Source organism: Cibotium barometz, chromosome 6, assembly GCF_041138505.1.
Source record: "Cibotium barometz isolate CiBa-2024 chromosome 6, ASM4113850v1, whole genome shotgun sequence".
In the NCBI taxonomy this organism is placed as follows: domain Eukaryota; kingdom Viridiplantae; phylum Streptophyta; class Polypodiopsida; order Cyatheales; family Cibotiaceae; genus Cibotium; species Cibotium barometz.
Genome location: NC_141051.1, coordinates 58,569,484 through 58,590,058, shown reverse-complemented (window position 1 = coordinate 58,590,058; position 20,575 = coordinate 58,569,484). Strand labels below are relative to the sequence as shown.

Genomic DNA, 20,575 nt, shown 5'->3' with positions numbered 1-20,575 from the left:
GTAGCATAGGTATCAGGTAAGCTTTTGAGAAGCACAGCAATAGCAATATCTTCGGAGATGGGGGACTTCACTGATGCAAGCTGAACCATAAGACTGCGAAAATAATTGACATGAGAGGCTATAGTAGCTCCCTCCTGCATATATAGATCAAAGAATGAGATCATAAGTGCAATCTTAGAGTTTTTAGAGCGGGGTCCAAAAAGGGTATCCAAAGTGATCCATGCTCGAGAAGCAGACTGTATGTCGGAGATGTGATGAATGTAATCATCTCCAAGACCAAGCAAGATGATAGCATAGGCTTTGTCATTCTTGGCAGTGGGAGCATAAGTGATAACTTGCTCAATGTCGGAATCTTCGGGAGCAGCATGGTGAACAACGTCCCAAAGACTTTCTTTCATAAGATGGCACTTGATTTTGATTTGCCAAGTATGAAAGTTGGACCCATTGAATTTGTCGATAGACATGAGAGAATGAGTAGAAGAGGCCATGTGGGAAGGTCTTACCTCTTGCTAAAATGCAAGGGCAGTGTCTATTCCCTTACAAGATTGCAGAAATGAATGAAAGAAGAGATCAAAACTGTTTTTAGAAGCCGGCTCTCTCACCACTTGTCAAGGCCATAGCATGTGACAGCCCATCGAAGCATGAGGAACTCGCAGTTTGCAGATATGAGGATAAGAAAAGGACTGACCAGCAAACTGAAGGAGACAATGCACAGTACCTTGTAGACTCTTCAAGAGGAAGCGATGGCAGAACTGAATGCAGCAAATAGCTCGTTAGGAGGAAAGTCGATCTGCAGCTTCTTCTAGATGATGCGCACCCTTGAGTCGATGAAGAAGGCAGCCAAAGGAGAACAGTACAGCGGGCTGTATGAGCCTGAACAGGGTGGACAGCAAGAAAGTGGGCGGACAGAAAATTCAGGCCGGCTGGTTGCTTACTGATATGACGAGCTGCATGTGCAATACTAGAGGACAGAAGCGAACATATAGAACGATGATATAGTCATCTTTCTCCTATTGCAACACAGCATGACCGGGGTGTTGAAAAAGGTCTTGCAACTGTTGCAAGACAATGAGCTCTATATCAATGCAAAAAGGAGTGAATTTGGAGTAGAAGAAATCCACTATCTAGGATGCCATTAGTGCAGACGGGATTAGCCTCAACCCTGAAAAGGTAAGAGCAGTTCTCGAATGGGATGTCCCCAAAACTACTCAAGATATCCGCACTTTTGTAGGTCTCTATCAAGCATATAGTTTCGACATGCACAAATTTTCCAACCTTGCAGCACCTCTTACACATTTGCTCAAGGGTGTGAAGACGCATCAGTAGAAAGAGTCTATTAAGGGCAAAGCATTCGAGGCATTCCATGTAATGAAGAAAGTAGCCTCCGAATGGGATGTCCCCAAAACTACTCAGGATATCCACACTTTTGTAGGTCTCTATCAAGCATAGAGTTTCTACATGGACAAATTTTCCAACCTTGCAGCACCTCTTACACATTTGCTCAAGGGTGTGAAGACGCATCAGCAGAAAGAGTCTATTAAGGGCAAAGCATTCGAGGCATTCCAAGCAATGAAGAAAGTAGCCTCCGAGCTCCAATTCTCAACTTGGCTTCATAGGATGATCCTTTTGAGGTGATTACCACTGCCAAGAATTTAGCCATAGGAGCTATCCTCCAGCACCCAGTGGCTTATTATAGCCAGAAATTAAATGACGCAAAGAAGAATTATTCAGTGTATGACAAAAAGTTATCAAGGGTGATGACGGCTCTTAAGCATTGGAAACCTTTCCTTAATGGAAGGGAGTTCACAGTTAAGACAAATCATCAGGCACTTAAATGGCTGCAAACCATGCCTCGTGCCCAATGGAGTGACAGACAAGACAGATGGAGTCTGATCTTCCAACAGTTTGGAGATATGATTGATTACATTCCTGCCAAGAATAACCTCGTTGCCAATGCTTTAACACGTAAAGGTACCATTCAAACTCTGTAGGGTTCCACTGTGCTCGAAATACACGGAAAAGATTTAGACAATATGAAGGCAAAGTATGAGGATTCTTTGGAATTCGGCACTTAGTATAGATTGGCTCTTCAGTCTAAACCGGGTCACTATACCATCCAAGATGGCTGGCTGTTTTACAATGACTGGCTGTGCGTACTAAAAAAAAAGTGACAGGCACTTCTTCACGATACCCACGGCTCCCTCGTTGAAGGTCATCGAGATATCAGCTATACATTGGAGAAGCTAAAGCGATCATTTTATTAGCCTTAGATGAGAAGGGATGTCTATCAACATGTCCAAGCATGCCAGATATGCTAGAAGGTGACGGTTCCTCATACGAAACAGACAGGGTTGCTTCAACCTTTGCCAGTTCCTGAAGGCCCTTACCAAGACATCAGTATGGATTTTGTTGGACCCCTTCCCATTGCATTTGGATCTCTGAACACACAACGCATGACCATTATGGCCCGGTTTAGTAAGTTTTGCATGTTGATCCCGTACAAGCAAACGGCCACAATCGAAGACATCGCTCCGTGCTCATTCGACATTGGTACCCCATACGTAGCTTGCCAAGGACGATAACATCAAAGAGGGATCCCAAGTTTACTTCAAACTTTTGGAGAGCATTATTTGACAACTTTGGGACCAAGTTACATCTGTCTAGTGCATTCCTTCCACAAACAGACAAAAATATATAACCAACTGGCATTTGATGTTCTCAAGTCATATTGCCATGACAGGCAGTCAAAGTGGGAGCATTATCTTCCTTTGCTTCGGGCCATCCTAAACAACACTCACTCATCTAGCATTGGTCAAACTCTGTATAAGGGAGCGTTTGGCCACCGTTTCTTACGAGAGCAAATAGTGGCCAGAGGAGAGCATTCATCTTGGTATGGCGAAGTACTCACCTAGTTTCACGTACATGGATTATAGATGGACCGGCTCCCTCCGTTTCATGGTCATCACAGCAGATAGCGGCTGAAGGAGAGCATTCATTTCGACTCCCCCGACTTACACTATAGTCATCACAGCAGATAGTGGCCGGAGGAGAGCATTCATCTTGGTATGGCACAATACTCACCTGGTTTCAAGCACATGGATTACAGATGGACCGGCTCCCTCCATTTCAATATGATCCAGATTCCCCATACATTAGGCTTACACATGAGGACACAAACCAGGTGATCCGATACGATCTACTCGGGCTATACACACGTAACACATGGATCACACCAGTAGGCCCATTGCCCACCAAGATGCAATACTACAGAGATCATTTCCTGAGATTCGCAGAAAATGGTTTCAAGAGATCCTGGCCCACCATCAAGTAGCCTCATCCTTACAGCAGACTATCAACATCTCTAACCTTCTTGTATCACCCCCAGATCATCAACCCCGGATTCAAGAGATCTTGGCCCACCATCAAGCAGCCTCATCCTTACAGCAGACTATCGACATCTCTAACCTTCTTGTATCACCCCCAGCTCATCAACCCTGGATTCAAGAGATCTTAGCCCACCATCGAGCAGCCTCATCCTTACAGCAGACTATTGACATCTCTAACCTTCTTGTATCACCCATGATGGACATCCTGGATGGGCCCTTGCCTAACATACAAGGTTGATTGACTACTTTCATTCAGCTCTTCCATATCCCATCACTTATTGTACCCTATACCTACCATAGTAGGATCTAGACTTTTCATCGTATATAATCTCAGAGTCTGAGTCTTGAGATCATAGCTTTCAATTCTCAGTTTTAATTTACTGTTGTTTTCTCTTATTTCATCCATGACGAGATTTCATGGACATTATGTACAAATCATTTCTTCGGGTCTTTTGAAGACGTTAATATTTCTTTGACCAATGGAGGATGGTGAAGCCTTATGCAAACAAATGGGAATAATAGGCACCGTGGAAGCCTGGCACATCGGGAAGGACCCTACAAAGGAGAAGCCTCTCTTCCTAAAATTTAAAGATGGAGAAACATGCACATCCTTCTTGCATAAGAGGGCCACACTGAAAGGAACCAAGATCTACCTAGGAGGTGACCTCACAGTGCACACCCATGCAAGTCGAGCACAAACGGGCAGGAATGGTACAAGTGATGGAGGCTTGGAAAGCCGGGAAGTGGGCAGTATACAAAGATGGGCGGGTGATTATCACGGAGCCGCGCTCTACATGATGGTGCGCAACCTATGGGACCACACTAGAGATTGCGGTCTAGAACTTCAATGGAGCTCTACGAACAGATGCATGTTTGTTTGAGAACACATTTAGAGTGCGTGACATGATCCTTTAGAGACACACCAGTGCAAGAGGAGCCGGCTACCCAAGGTGAGGGGATATACATGGGAGTCCGTCCACATGAGGCACTAGAGGCTCGGGAGGAGTGGCCATACTCTACAGGGCGGAGCTACAACGTGTGATACAGGTGATCAAACGGGATGAGGATGCACAATTCATATGGGTGATCTACCTTGCGGTGTGCTACTTTGCACCATCTTCATCAAGATATGCCACCAGTGGGGAGTCCCCATACTTGCCACTATATGATGATATTATGAGATTCTCAAAACTAGGGGATATCCTCCTTGCTGGAGATGAAAATGCCCGCACACAAGCACCCCTCTTCAAGACAGATGATCCCATATATCAGGAAATAGACGTTGTGGGCACGGATCTAGAGCGGATTTCACAAGACATGGTGACCTGCACAGACTACAGGGAGTACTTTCTCGCCCTTGGTGGGGCTCGTGGACTAGTCATTTACAATGGCCTAGCCCGATGGCCTAGTTCAAGCTCCTTCACCTGCTACCCCTTCAGACATGGAGCCACTACATTGGACTACTTCCACTTGAGTATGGTTAGAGATGCCATTGACATGATGCGGAATGGGAGAGCACAGGATTATGATGGGCTGCTTGCCGAGCATATATCAGGAGAAAGACATTGTGGGCACAGATCTAGAGTGGACATCACAGGACATGGTGACATGCACACACTACGGGGAGTACTTTCTCGCCCTTGGTGGGGCTCGTGGACTAGTCATTTACAATGGCCTAGCCCGATGGCCTGGTTCCAGCTCCTTCACCTGCTACCCCTTCAGACATGGAGCCACTACATTGGACTACTTCCACTTGAGAATGGTTAGACATGCCATTGACAGGATGCAGAATGGAAGAGCACAGAATCATGATGGGCTGCTTGCCGAGCATTGGATGTGTTGGCTCCACTTTTGGTTCATATGTTTAACAGGGCAATATGCGAGGATTTCCCCTACAGCTGGTCCTCGAATACCATTGTGTCCATTCTGAAAGCAGGTGACCCCATGGACCCCGGCAACTACAAGACTATTATGGTTGGTCACACATTGGCCAAGATTTCTGGATTGATCTTGGAGCATTAGCTCAATAGATGGGCCGAGGACTAGCGACTCAGAGCACCAGGGCAGGCAGGTTTTCGGAGAGGACACTCCGCACTGGATCACATTTTCACATTATGGGGCATCATTGGGGAGGAGAGAGCTCATTGCTTTGTGGATTTCCGCAAGGCTTTTGACACCATCCCACGGGCAGGGACTGCAGGATATGGGAGTCTAGCAGATATGCTTTGGGGGATCCTCACACTGTACGAGTCCGTCACTAGCAAAGTACGGGCCCCGAGGGGTACTCAGATGTCATACACAGCACGATCGGAGTCAAACAAGGCTGCCCCCTATCTCCTACTCTCTTTGGGCTATACATTGATGAGACCAGAAGCACAGTTGGCAGGAATCTTGATACCTATCTTATTGTATGCAGATGACATTGTCCTTATCTCTGATTCACCAAAGGGGCTGCAGAGGCACTTGGATACCTTACAGGCTTTTTGCGAGGATCGGGACCTCACGGTGAATCTTGGAGGACCAAGGTTATGATCTTTTAACACATCCCCACAATGGGTAGGCAGATCCACACCTCAGTTTACATATAGTAGGCAGCCCGTGGAGTATGTGGCCTCTTATGTATATCTTGGGATCACTTTTGCCGGGCCTCAATGCTCTATGCAGAAGGCAGCCGAAACCAGATTGATGCGAGGGTATGCAGCTCAAGCTCACTTGAGAGGCATTGCTCACAAATACAGTTTCATGAGCCGAGGACAAAGCTCTAGCTGTTTGACACATTAGTCACACCTGCATTATAATTTATCATATGGAGCTCCCATTTGGGGTCCCAATTTATACCACAAGAGGAGACGGAGAAGGGAGTCAGCTGTGACAAATACAGGACAGGTATATGTATTATGATGGGTGGAAGCCGATGGAGAGGCCATTAGTGATGATGATCTCGCACATGCTCAAGAGTAAGCCTGCCTTCAATGCCACATGAGATTGTGCGAGCGGAGATGGGGGTTGCCCCTACCGTGACAAAAGGCTCTTTTCCAGACAGTCACATATTGGCACAGATTATGGGAGCCCCCACTAGATAGATACCCCCAACTTGCCCTAGAGTCCTCGAGACAGCTGGCACTTGATGGAGACACGCAGTGTTGGTATGCACAGCTGAGCACTTGATTTGGTATGCATGGCATGCAAATGGGGGCACTCCACCATTTCAGTACAGCATAGAGGCCCCTTCCTTTGCTCTCAGCCATGCAGAATTGAACAGCGAGATCACGAAGGACATTGTGAGATTGGATACTCAGAGGACCTGGCATCTACCCCTCCAACCCGTAGGGACAAAGATCGCTTTCTACAAAGACCATCTTCTTCACATGACGGAGGACAGCTTCATCATACGTCCGCACTGAATGGATACACATCTCTCATTCGGGGTGCAATGTGCAATTGGACAGATCCACACCTCATCCCACCAATTAAGAGTGGAGACAACCAGATATGGGCTGAAAGCAGTTGCACCACCAGAGGACAGGATATGCCAGCTTTGCCATACAAAGGCTGAGACAGAGGCTCCAGGGGAGGTTCCACTGCCTCCAAGAGGAATTTGGACCACTCTCTAGGATCACGGATTTTCCAGACCAGAGATTCCTAGGGCTCTTTCTTCTAGAGCTCTGCAGACACAAGGAATCCCTACTACGGCCCAGATCAGCTGCACCTGCCCGAGGACGAGCACAGAGAGCTCTCACTGATTTCTTCCAGACTAGAGCCCCAAGTGCAGATCCACCCACTCCCCCTGACCTCCAAGCTGATGCACGAGCGTGGCCGAGAGGAGTGACATTAGACAGAGCCACCGAGCTGTGCAGAGCCCAACGCCCCCGACATAATGGCCGCCGTCCACGCTCAATTCACCTCAGGAGGATCAGAGCCATCATTTCCCACCACCACAGGACTCTCTCCCACCCTGTCAGCCTCATACCATGTTGCAGCGCCCTATGCGAGATATTCTTGGCTGATGCGAGAGCTTAAGACTATGTTTTTTTTTTTACAGATATTTTCTTTTAGTTTTACTTTCAATGCCATGATGATGTACTCCATGGACATGATGTAACATTTTGGTCTCATAGGTCATTTTGGCCTTTTCAAGACATTAGTACAACATTCTTTCTTTCTTTTTTCTCTCTCTCTTTCATTGTACATTGATGAGTTCAGTGATTTTATAGACAGATTAAGGCGGCCGGGAGCCACATTATATGGTACAGTGATACCTCTCCTCTTATATGCCGACGACATGGTGCTGATTTCAGATTTGGTGGCTGGATTGCAGCGCCATCTAGAGGCTTTGCAGGCCTTTTGTGAGCAACGGGATCTCACGGTGAATCTGGGCAAGACCAGGTTATGGTTTTTAAAATTTTAACACATCCAAGCCCAGGTGAAAGCCATGAGGAGTGGGTTAACACAGTGGAGATTGTGGACTCGTATGTTTACCTTGGAGTCACATTCACGGGACCCATTTTCAACATGAAACCAGCTGCCTCAGCCCACCTCACGCCCTAGCCCGCCTAAAGAGAGAGTGTTTTCAGACCCATTTCCAGGAGCCCAGTACGAAAGGGTGGCTCTTTGACACTCTGGTGACACCGGCAGCTATGTATGGAGCAGCATTCTGGGGACCAGATCTTGGGCGGATGGAGTGGAGTAAGGTGGAGAGGCTCCAGGTCATGATGTACTCGAGGATGATCAAAAGCAAACCATCAGTACCACACCAGGTTGTCATAGCAGAGTTTGGAGCTTTCCCCTTGGCAGTAGAGGCACTCTTCCAGACAGTGACATATATACAGCGGATCTACACCTTGGGCAATGATAGACTCCCACGCTTAGCACTTGAGTCATCATAGAGACTCGCAACAGATTGTCAGCCCACTTCATGGTATGCTAGGGTGTTGAGATGGTTCCAAATACATGGTTTCCAGATTGACCGCCTTCCACCCTTCAACTCTAGCTTGGATGCCCCCCTCTTGCCTCTCACACGTCAGAGATTAACTGCCTCATACAAGCTGACCTCTCACAACTGGAGACCCATTATGAGATACGCGGAAGATTCCACTATCTGTCCAGAGAGGGCTTTGGGCCACTATCCAAAGTCATCGACTATCCGGATCAGCATTGTCTTGGGCTCTACCTTATGGAGTTGCATAGACACAGGGACAGCTGCTTGGATCACACCGATAGTGTCCGGGCACAGGTACCTCCCAGCCTCGGATCACGAGCTTTTTCTCCCACATCCAAGAAGCCTCTTGCCCAGCTGCCTGAGAGAGGAACCCACCCAGGACCCCCCACCTCTCAGACGAGTCAAACAGTGCACACAAGAGCCTCTCCGTTTCCCCGGGGTTACCATAGACCAGGCGGTTCAGATGCAACAAGCTAGGCACCCAAGACCTACTGGGCCGCGTAGGCGCTCCACCCGTCAGCTCCAAGTCCAAGAGATGCTCCGGCGATACAAAGATGCCCACACAGGACATGTGGACATTTATGCCCTTTTCACAGTTCCTGAAGATGATGATGAGACCTCTCCACCAGCCACCCTAGCTTGATGTTCCTTGGACCTTGGGTCATCGTGCTATTGTATTCTTGATGATGTATTCTTGAGGATGCTACTTGTATTTGTAGCTAGTAGTCTTTTTTCCAGTGTTTTATTTTTCTATTTTACCAGGATTAGTGTAACACTTGGATTCTTTGTAACACCTTTTTTGTCTCATAGACCCTAGTGGTCTTTTGAAGACGTTAATAAAAGTCTCTCTCTCTCTCTCTCTCTCTCTCTCTCTCTCTCTCTCGCAGGAGCCAGCTGAGACAGACACAGAGGATGTATATGATGGGTGGAAGCCAATGGAGAGGCCAGTAGTGATAATGATCTCACGCATGATTAGAAGTAAGCCATCAGTACCACACAAGATTGTGCAGGCGGAGTAGGGGCTGCACCAATGGTGACAAAGGCTATTTTCCAAACAGTGACATACTCGCACAGATTATGGGAGCTCCCACCAGACAGATACCCCAGGCTCGCCTAGAGTCCTGGAGACAACTGGCACTAGACGGAGACACAGTGTGTTGGTATGCCCAGGTGAGCACTTGGTTTGGTATGCATGGCATGCAAATGGAGGCACTCCCTCCATTCCAGTATAGCATAGAGGCGGCCTCCTTTGCTCTCAGCTGCACAGAGCTAAACAGGGTCATCACAAAGGTCATCAAGAGACTGATACTCAGAGGAATTGGCACTCACCCGTCCAGCCCCTTGGGAAAAAGATGGCCTTTTACAAGGACCATTTTCTTCGTCTGACACAGGACGGCTTCATGACACGCTACATGGGCACACATCTGTCATTTGGGGTGTGATGTGCAAGTTCCGCACCTCATCCCATCAGTTGAGAGTGGAGACAACTAGATATGGGCCGAGGGCAGCTCCACCAAAGGACAGGATATGCCAGCTTTGTCACACAGAGGCTAAGACAAAGGCCCACTATGCATGCAGATGCCTAGTATACTATGAGATCAGGGAAAGGTTCCACTGTCTCTTCCGAGATGGATTTGGACCACTTTCCATGATCATGGATTTCCCAGACCACAGATGTTCGGGACTTTTCCTCCTGGAGCTTCACAGACACAGGGAGTCCCTTTTGCGGCCTAGACTAGCGGCACCTGTCAGACGACTAGTATAGAGAGCTCTCACCGACTTCTTCCAAACTAGAGTGACGAGGGCAAACTCACCCACTACACCCGACCTTCAGGCTGATGTGGGAGCTTGGCCAAGAGGAGTGACACTAGACAAAGCCATTGATTGAGCTATGCAGAGCCTGACGTCCTCGACCTCATGGTCCCCGCCCACACCCGCATCACTACAGGAGGATCAAAGCCATCATCTCCCACCACCACAAGCCTTTTTCCCGCCGGCCCAACTTTACTACATTGGGTGCCATGTTGCAACGTCCTATGCAGGATATTTTAGGGTGATAAGAGAGCTGCACGCTTTTTGTTTTGCGATCAGATATGACATTTCAGCTCTTATTACTTTCTTTGATTTTTTATTTTTAGTACCCATGATGATGTATTTCATGGACATGATGTAACCTTTTGGTCTCATAGGTCATTTTGGCCTTTTGTAGACGTTAATACAACTTTCTTTATTTCTTTCTTTCTCTCAGTTTTCTTCCAGTTGTTGTATTGTGCACTGAGCACCATCTGATACTCAGAGATACCACATACATTGTACATGGTTTTGTCTCATAGGCCAGTTCTCTTTGGCCTAAGAGAGACGTTAATACAATCTTTCTTTCTTTCTTTCTCTCTTTTTTTTTGTAATGGTTAGTTGATTAGATTACGAAAATGTAATACAAAGCAAAGATCACATGACCAGCTATACAAACATGTAGATAGAGGCCATCTGACCGCACACACTAAAAGGCCACCTGAGGCATGCCCACCATACGAAGAGCATGTAACCAAGGGTCAGCTTGCGCCCTAGTGATAACATGTGCATCGATCAAAGAAGAAACTTGCCAAAGGACCACGAACGCGCTGGACATGACCTTTCACCCCTGATTGTGAATCAAAGATGAAAGCATTTCGCATGAGCCAATTATAAGACCAAACCATCGAAAGAAAACAAAGAAGACCTCATGTTGCTGATTGTTCCCCCCAGGCTGATCATGTCCAAATACCCACTGTTGGGTGACAAAGGGTGTCTAGTCACCATTTGCCACACTGAAGAGATGAACTCCCATATCTGGCGAGCCACCGGGCAAGAAATAAACTTGTGCTAACTAGATTCTGGACAAGTCTGGCAGAGGAAACAATTGCCATTCAAAAGTCTCCAAGGTCGAAGGGCAGTGGCCAAAGGCAGGCCCCCAACCATGACTTGCCAAATAAACACTTTGCCCTGAAACGGAAGCTTGGAATGCCAACCATAAAATAGGATGCGCTTCCATCAGGAGGCCGTTTTCTTAACATTCCATACTTTATTAGCTTTTGCTACAAGCCATCTCTTCTCTTGGACCAAAAGATGATATACAACATTAGCGGAAGCCTTCAACAGCCTGGTCTTGCAACTCTCTCTCTCTCTCTCTCTCTCTCTCTCTCTCTCTCTCTCTCTACAGCTCCATCGACTTGTGTGTGTGTGTGTGTGTGTGTGTGTGTGTGTGCACGTGTGCTTCCAGCGGCGCTCCACCCCAAACAGTTAGGTTAGTCGACCTGTGTGTGTGCGCGCGCGCGCTTCTAGCAGCGCTCCACCCCCAACAGTTAGGTTAGGCCACATTGACACACTTCTCCAACTTGCAGAGGTAAAGGAGCCCAACCAACCTACAAGCACAATTGAAGCTTTGACAAAGTTGCTGCAGTACTTGGGCTGATCACTTGGGCGTGCAATGAAGTAACATGCGGCTCCTAGGTCAGAATTCAATCCTCAAAAGTAATGATATTACAACATGCATTCCGTATGGTCCAAAATAACTAGTAGATCCATTCAAGTGATATACAAGCGGCTATTTCCCAAACTTAACAAAAAGCAGTGTGTGATCTTAACTCCATGAGAGTCTACTCACAAAGCTCCAAATCACAAACTCCATCATGCATAGCATAGACTGTGTGCTATGACATCCCCACTCACGTTAAGCACTAAAGAGTAGGTGAAGGTTCATGTTTGAAGTTATGTCGCCTGAGTAGACAAATCTTCATAGACAAACCAACAAAGTGATTTTCTATCGCTTCTGCGTAGATGAAGGGTTGACTCAACCATGTGGAAGGCTAGCAGCCCTAAAGAGAGACACCCAAGTGAACCTCACTACAAGCTTGGTTCTTGATCACAGCTTTGCGAAGGCTCAGTTGTGAGGCCTTATTATGCACAACTGTTTACATCACGGATTAGAGGTTGGCTCAAAGTTTCATATCATTTAGCGGTAGAAAACCTCCCAAGACAGCTCTTTAATATCCTTGTTTGTGAAGCTGAGAAGAAGGCTTACAGTAATAGATACTCCTCCCAAACCACGATGATTGGCAACCACTACCCTCCACCCTGATGCTGCGAGACTGTAGGCTATGTGTTTCACATACTGGAAGACGACAAAGTGAATGTTAGTTGACATGAAAACTCAACATAGCTTTCCTTTCTAAAAAGACTCTGTTTTTCTAGCAGAAATTTTGACTCACAGCATCAGCAGAATCACTAGTCAACCCGGGTATAACCACCACAGTACGTGTCACATCAGAGCTCCCAGTTACTGAGCTGCTCACTATGTCACCACTCTTTATACCTGGGTAAAAACCACAACCTTCAAGGCTATGTTCAAAACCACCCAACCATAGAAAGTATGTGCTATCAAACAGACAGAAATCATCCTGTTACAACTTACAATCGCTTGGATGTAACCAGTCGAGTGCAATGGTTCCTCCATCAGGTGTGTGACACAGCTGCCTGGAAAGGCAAAAGAAACCATGCATGCATCAAAAACAAAAATACCAACAACTTTTCCTCATGAAAATTCTTTGCATGTTGGCGAAAATGGAAAGCTAGTCAATAGAGGCACAAATTCCAGTTCAAATGCTATGCCCAAGTTTTATGCTTTAAGTACTAGAGCACATTACATGAAAACATTCATTAACCAGTTGGACCCTAGTCAATCTTTTAGCCTAAGATTTGATTTATTCATTAGATCCCGTTAAAGAGAGTCTTGAAAATACTTAAAGTAACAATTCCAGATGCCTTTCATTTTATGTGTGTTCTTATGCTGAAAGTGATTTCACCCATGCTAAATTTTCATTTTTTCAAATGATCCCAGTATCAAAGAGATATAGGAAGGGGGCACTACCACAGTTACTCATCAAAGCATTTTTCCTGACCTCTGCTAAACTCGACCTACTATAGAGGAGAGGGTGTCAGCAGTATCAGCCCAGACAGAGGAAAAAGTTTGAATGCAACCGTAAAAACTCGGTAAAAGAGATGGCTCGTTCTTTGTTGCATCATGCAGGTCTCCCTCTTGCTTTCTGGGGTGAAGCTGTGGCTACCTCAATTTATCTCATTAACCGCTCTCTCACAAAAGCGGTTGAGGGGATGGCTCCAGAGGAGGCTTTTATAGAACACAAGCCTTCTGTTTCTCATCTACGTGTTTTCGGTTGTGTTGCTTATGTGCATGTCCCAGATCAGAATAGGACCACACTCGCACCGAAGTCAAAGAGGATGATCTTCACAAGCTACAGTCTGAGATCCAAAAGGTACCGCTTCTGGGATCCGGAGATTGATGACATTACATTTCCTGTGATGCTCGGTTTGATGAGAGCTTGTTTGGCATCGACTCCTCTCCACCTGATGCATCTTCCGACTTTCTGGATGATCCATTCCCAATCGATGTTAGTGATTTTATACTTCTTCCAGGTCCAGCTCCTCCTCCTCCTCCTCCTGCTACAACTCCGATGCCAACTGCTACTTTACAACCACCCGTTCCTGTTGCACTAGCTTCTGCAGCTCCCAGTCCTTCTACGAGTACTGCTTTGACACCTCTCCCCGCAGCATCGAATGAGTCCTCCACTGGAGCTGGATCTGCTTCTTCATGATTTGAGAGGAAGGCTGGCATACCTCCGTGGGTTCAGCAACTCTTTAGAGATTCTAGTCTTACTGATGCACAGCTAGATAGCCAGATCTCTACCACCATCCCTAGACCTCGCCGTTCATCTCGGGCTTCAACATCTCACCACACCCTGAATTATGCTCTGATGAGTTCTCTCTAGGAGATCGATGAGCCTTAGAGTCCAAAGGAGGCTCTTTGACAACCACAGTGAAACGGCAAGCCATGGAAGCACACACTTGGTCTTTGGTGCCATGGCCTTTACAACGTCATGTGATTGGTGTGAAATGGATTTTCAAAGTCAAGTTTCATGCAGATGGTACTTTAGACAAGTACAAAGCCCACCTTGTTGCTGGAGGATATGCTCAAAAGGCAGGTGAAGACTTTGATGAGACATTTGCTCCTACAGCCAAGTATACCACCATCAGGATTGTTTTGGCTCTGGCTGCACAATTCAGATGGCCCATGTTCTAGATGGATGTCAAATCTGCTTTTCTGAATGGAGATTTAGAGGAGGAAGTTTATGTTGAGCATCCTCCTGGTTTTGCGATTCAAGGGCAAGACACCCATGTGTATCTTCTGAAGAAGGCTCTTTATGGTCTCAAACAGGCACACCGTGCCTGGTATCAGAAGATTGATGCCTTCTTGTTAGCTCTTGGCTTTGAGATGGCATATGCAAACAGCAATCTCTATGTGCTTCTTTCTGATGGGGAAATTTGTGTCATTGAGTTGATGACCTCAACCGTTCTGGCTCAGATACTTAGTTGGTCATACAGGTTCAATCCAAGCTTTCAAAAACATTTGAGATGACTGACCTTGGCCTTCTTCATTATTTTCTTGGGCTAAAGGTTGGGCAAAAAGATGACTATATCTTCATTTCTTAACAGAAGTATGTGAAGAAGCTGCTCTCACTTTATGGGTTGTCAAACTGTACACCTCTCTCTTGTCCCATGGATCCCAACGCCAAGTTATCCAGGGAGGATGATACACCCTTGGTGGATTCCTCAGAGTACCGACAGATTGTTGGCTCCTTGCTTTACCTTGCCAACGCCCGTCCAAATATCTCCTATGCTATGAGTGTCCTCAGCCAGTTCTCATCAGTCGCTCAAAGGTCTCATTGGCAAGCATCCTTGAGAGTTCTTCGTTATCGTTGAGGTACTTCAAATTATGGCATCACCTATTTCAGTGGTGCTGATTTGGTTGGTTTCACGGATTCTGATTGGGTAGGCTGCATTGATACTCAAAGGTCTACATCTGGATATTGCTTCATGCTTCGACAGGATTGGTTTCTTGGAAGTCTCATAAGCAGAGGACTGTTTGCTGCTTCTTCCACCGAGGTCGGGTACAAATCCTACCTTCTCGCCTCCACTGAGGCACTTTGGATTCATCAGATTCTGGAGCATTTGTGCTGTGCCAACACTTCCCCGGTTACCATCTTCTCGGATTCTCAGAGTGCTATTGCTCTAGCTCAGAATCCTCTGTTACAGAGACGATCCAAGCATATTGAGGTGCATTATCATTTTGTACGTGACTAGATCGAGTTGGGACTTCTTCAATTGGTCTACTGTTCTACCAAGGACAATGTGGCTGCTCTCTTCACCAAACCACTTTTGAGAGCTACTTTGGAGGTGTTACTTCAGCGTGCTGGTCTTGGACCACCCCTCTGGCGTTGAAGAGGAGGCGTTGGAATATATATCATCTCCAGAGGATCTACATGTACCTTTTCATCGCTATTTAGGCATATTTATGCTCCACGACAGCTTTCAGCCTGCTACAGCTGGCCGACCAGCTCATATGGGACATATATAAGGGATCACTCCCTTCTCTTCAGTTCCCATCTCATTCTTGCTCATTGCTGGAGGTCATTGGCTGTTGCAACAGTCTCTTATGCTTGTAAGCACCTACAGGCTTCCCTCATGCTCATTTTCAGCAAAAATCAACTGTCTACAGCCTTCTACAGTTTGTGCTTTTGCCTACAACCTGTGTTTTCTCTTTCTTTCAAACATGGGCACACACAAAAACCCGAGAAAAAATTCCCATCATAGTACTTATTTGATCATGATTGTCCTAAATATTTATAAAACATCACCAAGAACAGTTTATCTACATTCATAGTGTCTAAACTTTCCATTATAAAGGCAATTGTCTCCAAGTTGCTGAATTGGTGGGCTAAAATCTGTAAGGTCTCAGTTGTGCAGGAAGGTTTAATCTGCTACTTAAATAGCTGGAGGCTGGAGCTCATATATAAACTTTGTGCAACAACAATTGCTAAAACAATTGCAGAAAAGAGAATGTACAGGAAGAAATCTTATGGACTCATGCTCTATCACTTGATAAATATTTGTAAATTTATTAATTTAAGGGAAGAAGCTCAAAATATTTGGTTGCGTTGTTTGCAAAGATGACAAGATTACCGGTGATACTCGAATTGTGGTGGCCGCCCAAAGAAGTGAAGAAAGGCAGTCTGTAGATGAGGAGAGCATAGCCATGGAGTTGGCCAGTACCTGCAACAATGAACCATTAACTTAATTATGAGAATGCTTACCAGCATGGCATTCAAACAATCAATCACAATACAACGCCTTTATGTACAAAATGTTTAAGGAGACTCTCCATATCAATCAAGCTAGTTCTGTGCCAAGTTGGTACTCGCTCTCCCTAGTGATTGGCACTCCAAAGGGCTTGAAACGTTTCATTTCTGGGGAATGAAATGTGTTTCATTGCTACTGTGATGCTGGGTTACGAGTATGGCGTGCACATATCGTAGCTTCAGTGCCTCTTAATTGGCCATCTGGACTGGATGGATACTCGTCAGATTCAAGTTGCGTGTGTTGTTCAGAGAGGAGATGTGTAGCTGTATCAAAAAGGGATGTTAAAGGTGCACTGCTGCATGGAAGTCAGCCTTCCTTCCACTGCAGTTGGTCCTGCCCAGTTATCGAGGCTTTTCGAAGGCAGGTTTCAGTGTTTCAGTGTCAATTCTTCTAGACACATTGGTTGATTGGCAGGACCGTCTGGCAGGATCCAGCATCTGAGACTTTGCCTACGTTCTTGAGGTTTCTTGTACTCTGGGACGTTTGGCTCAACAGGAATGACAGGGTGTTTAATGGCTCTCTTCAATCCTCTCAACCTCCTCAGTTTCTTGCATGTAAGGATAGTTGGATATCTACCCTTTCCTCCTTGGACCCACAAAATGGATGCCATGTCATGGTTAAGCAGTGAGCACTCTAAGTGCCAAGATCTATGGATCTGCACTCCAAACATAGGCATTCCTTTGTGATTCTCTTATCAGACCAGCAAAGCTGTATGGTGCGCTCTTTTGGAAAGTGGGAGTACTGGAACCAAATAGAGAGATTACATATTATGTTGCTTTCGTGCCTTGACTACACTAAAACCTTCGCCCATCACCTTTATTCACAAGACTAGCTATGAAGTCTGTGTATGCCCAGCCATGGTCTGGGGTATGACAAACTTATCAACCAAATTTTAAGGTCGCCTTCAAATGCCTCAGAGCCTTTACACGATTGCCATTGTCCGCCTTGGTGCATCTCAACGCAATATCAAACGAAGGACAGAGAATGAAATGTAAAGTATTTTGCAACAAATTGAGACAAAAGGAGGGGGAAAAATCTACCTTCGCTTGAGTATTTGACAATCGGGCAAGACGTGAGAGGCTAATGTTGATGCAGAGTTGTAAAGAAGCTGCACGCGATGGCCTCTGAAGCCGCTGCAGAGGTCCTCGAAGAAGTGGAATTCCAGTGCGCGGTAGAGGAAAGAGGCCAAGACACCACAGAGGAGCAAGGTGTACTCCCATGCTGGAACTTCCAAAGCAGCCCTCAGCAGCATGACCAGGCCCATGCTGCCTTCTTCTCCAACCATAACAGCTTCCCTTTTTTTCAGTTCTACCTATATGGTGAGCTTTCGTGTTGACACAGAAGCTGGTGCCTACGTGGCTAATATCGGACTATGATGGGCACCTTAATAAAAAACCAATACTATTATATTATATAGTTGATGGTAAACAACAATAAGCCACAAAAATGCTTTTTTGCATTACTATATATACTGTATATTTATATTATATTATATTTATTATTATAATTTAGAACCTCTTGGAGGAACATAAAGCCCATCTCCCCACGCTTTCCCTTCATGAAGGGGCAGCCAAGATTTTTCAAAAGTTGGGCGTGAAGTAGTATATTAACCACTCTGTGAAGTAGTATATTAACCACTCTGTAGGTTAATATGGTTTTATTCACTCGACTTATTGTAAAGCGCTTTGTCATCTTACCTATTCGAATAGGCACTTATCTTTGCTAGAATATATAAAGAAACCTTAATTTGTGCTTAATGTCAAATAGGAAAAGTTTAAGGACTTTGTATACATACTTACTTAAGACTAGTAATAGAGTTTAAGTTTGACTCGCTTAGTGTAAAAACTAGTTACTTGTATAAAAGTCATTTTTTACAATAAGTAATACACAATCATACCCTTGTAATAATTTACTTGTGAGCTCTCCTCTTCCCTCTTCTTGACTGGCTTAGTGTAAAAACTAGTTACTTGTATATAAATCATTTTTTACAATAAGTAAAATCATTCCCTTTGCAATAATTTACTTGTAAGCTCTTCTCTTCCCTCTTCTTGCTTTTGCTTGTATGCTATTGAATCTTGCTTGTTTGATGGATGCATGCTAGATCAATTTGGTTGTAAGTTGTCTTCTTGCATTAGCTTCCCCTACATTGGTCCCATAGGCATTGTCTTGAAGAAATACTTTCGATGATCATACACGTGAGAAAGCAATATATAATTACCCATGACTAAACAGCAATGTTACTAAGTATAATCCTAAAAGAGACATTATTTGGCCTTGTGATTTGCTTATTGTCATGTCAAATGCAAGTCGGATAGGATGCTACCTTGATCTCATATCGAATGGAAGCTCCAATGTACTCGTAATGAATGTTATCCTCGAAATGAACACCCTGTCTCCAATATTAGTGCCAGTAATAATTTTCGCCTCTTACACCTTTGTGTGAAACTCCTTGCATATTAGTCGAGTTCCATTATGGGGATTTAGATTGCATAATAAACTTATTAGAGCATTCCTTTTCAAAACCAGCCGATGAGGTGGATACATACCACCAAGATTAAAGACTAGTCATTTAGGTACTTCGTTGCATACAAAAAAGAACCTTCACCAATGTTATTGAGACTAAATCTACACTTGAGTACTTCTTGCTCTCCCTAGATTCCCGAGTCCTTTACCTTGGTGTCATTTACTAACTACATGCATAGGGGTAAATGATCCTAAAAGAAAATCTTCTTGTTGTCCACCGTCTCAGTGTGGCTAAGGATGGTGCCCTGGCACTAGTCCACTAGTGGTCCTAGATAGATAGCTTTTTGGTGGACCAGCTTTGCCTTTTCCTTGGACTGCTTCTTGGGGGTTCTGTCATCTCCTTCCAAGGAAAGTAGTGACCACGGGTCTTCATACCGTGAGTCAGAGGGAACATCCTTTCCTGCCATGATATTGAAACAGATAATACTTTATTCCACTAACTAATAGGAGCACCATGTTCCCTTGTTAAAGATTTCATGATAGAATGTTATGTTAACAGATAATTGTAAGGATAGTGGGAAATGAATTGTAGCTCTCTGGAATTGCAGTCACGATCGTGATCCAATAGACTGCAGAATCACGACCTGACAATTGTCATGTTTTTAATGTTAAGAATTGGAGTTGTACATGAAGAGTGAATGGGGCGTGATTGTGTAGTCATAGTTGGTGCCGTGATTGTGTAAAGATGTTGTGGCAATCACAGTCATGATCCAACAATGGTGATTGACAGTGTGATTGATGATGTGGCAGTCATCATCACAGTGTGTGATTCAAGTGTCATGATCCAACAATGGTGATTGACAGTGTGATTGATGATGTGGCAGTCATCATCACAGTGTGTGATTCAAGTGTCATGATTGATGATGTGGCAGTCATCATCACAGTGTGTGATTCAAGTGTCATGATTGGTGATGTGGCAATCACGTGCCGTGATTTTGTAGACTGCAAAATCATATTAATGATACAGTGTGGTTTTTTATTGTGTAGCCAGTAGAGGTAAGAAAATAAGTGGTTACTCTCAATTAGTTATCTATAATATTGAGAGAGATAGAGTTGTGATTGGTCAGACGTGATTGATGAAGTGTAACCATGATTGGTGATGTGGCAATCATGTTTCATGATTAAAGTGACGTGATTAGTGATGGGGCATCGTGGTTGGTGATCACAGTCGCTCTTATCTATTCCATTGATCATAAAGGAGAGCCATTTGCACCTTGAATGTCATTGTGGAAGGGTTTATTTTCAGTTTTGACATGTTCGATGGACCGTGATTATGCACTCATGTTAATTGGGGCCGTGATTATGCAGATTGCATAATCACACGTTTTGAGACGTAGGTTTTGAGATGCGAGGGATGAGGAGAGTGTTAAGACAGGATTTTGGGGGCCATAGTAAATGATGTGCAACCCTGGAAGGAGAGGTTTTGTAAACAGAAGATGGAAAAAGAGGATTGCACGAGTTGAACAAACCGGCCTTA

The 20,575-nt window shown here is 45.1% G+C and overlaps 1 protein-coding gene across 3 annotated transcripts in view; it reads right to left on the bottom strand.

The window, feature by feature from the left end:
- LOC147637906 (uncharacterized) overlaps positions 1–18,017 on the bottom strand; it is a 128,462-nt gene extending 110,445 nt beyond the window's left edge. For 2 of the 3 annotated variants that reach the window (XM_086799749.1, XM_086799751.1), the window contains exons 1-5: positions 17,616–17,954; positions 16,399–16,488; positions 12,776–12,837; positions 12,573–12,694; positions 12,386–12,475 (exon numbers count right to left, since the gene is read on the bottom strand). In XM_086799749.1, the coding sequence (XP_086655875.1) occupies positions 12,386–12,475; positions 12,573–12,694; positions 12,776–12,837; positions 16,399–16,488; positions 17,616–17,860 (609 nt within the window). In that variant the 5' untranslated portion in view covers positions 17,861–17,954. Of the gene's footprint in view, positions 1–12,385; positions 12,476–12,572; positions 12,695–12,775; positions 12,838–16,398; positions 16,489–17,615 lie in introns of all 3 variants that reach the window. The other variant, XM_086799750.1, reaches the window with a different exon arrangement.
- Positions 18,018–20,575: the final 2,558 nt, after the last annotated feature.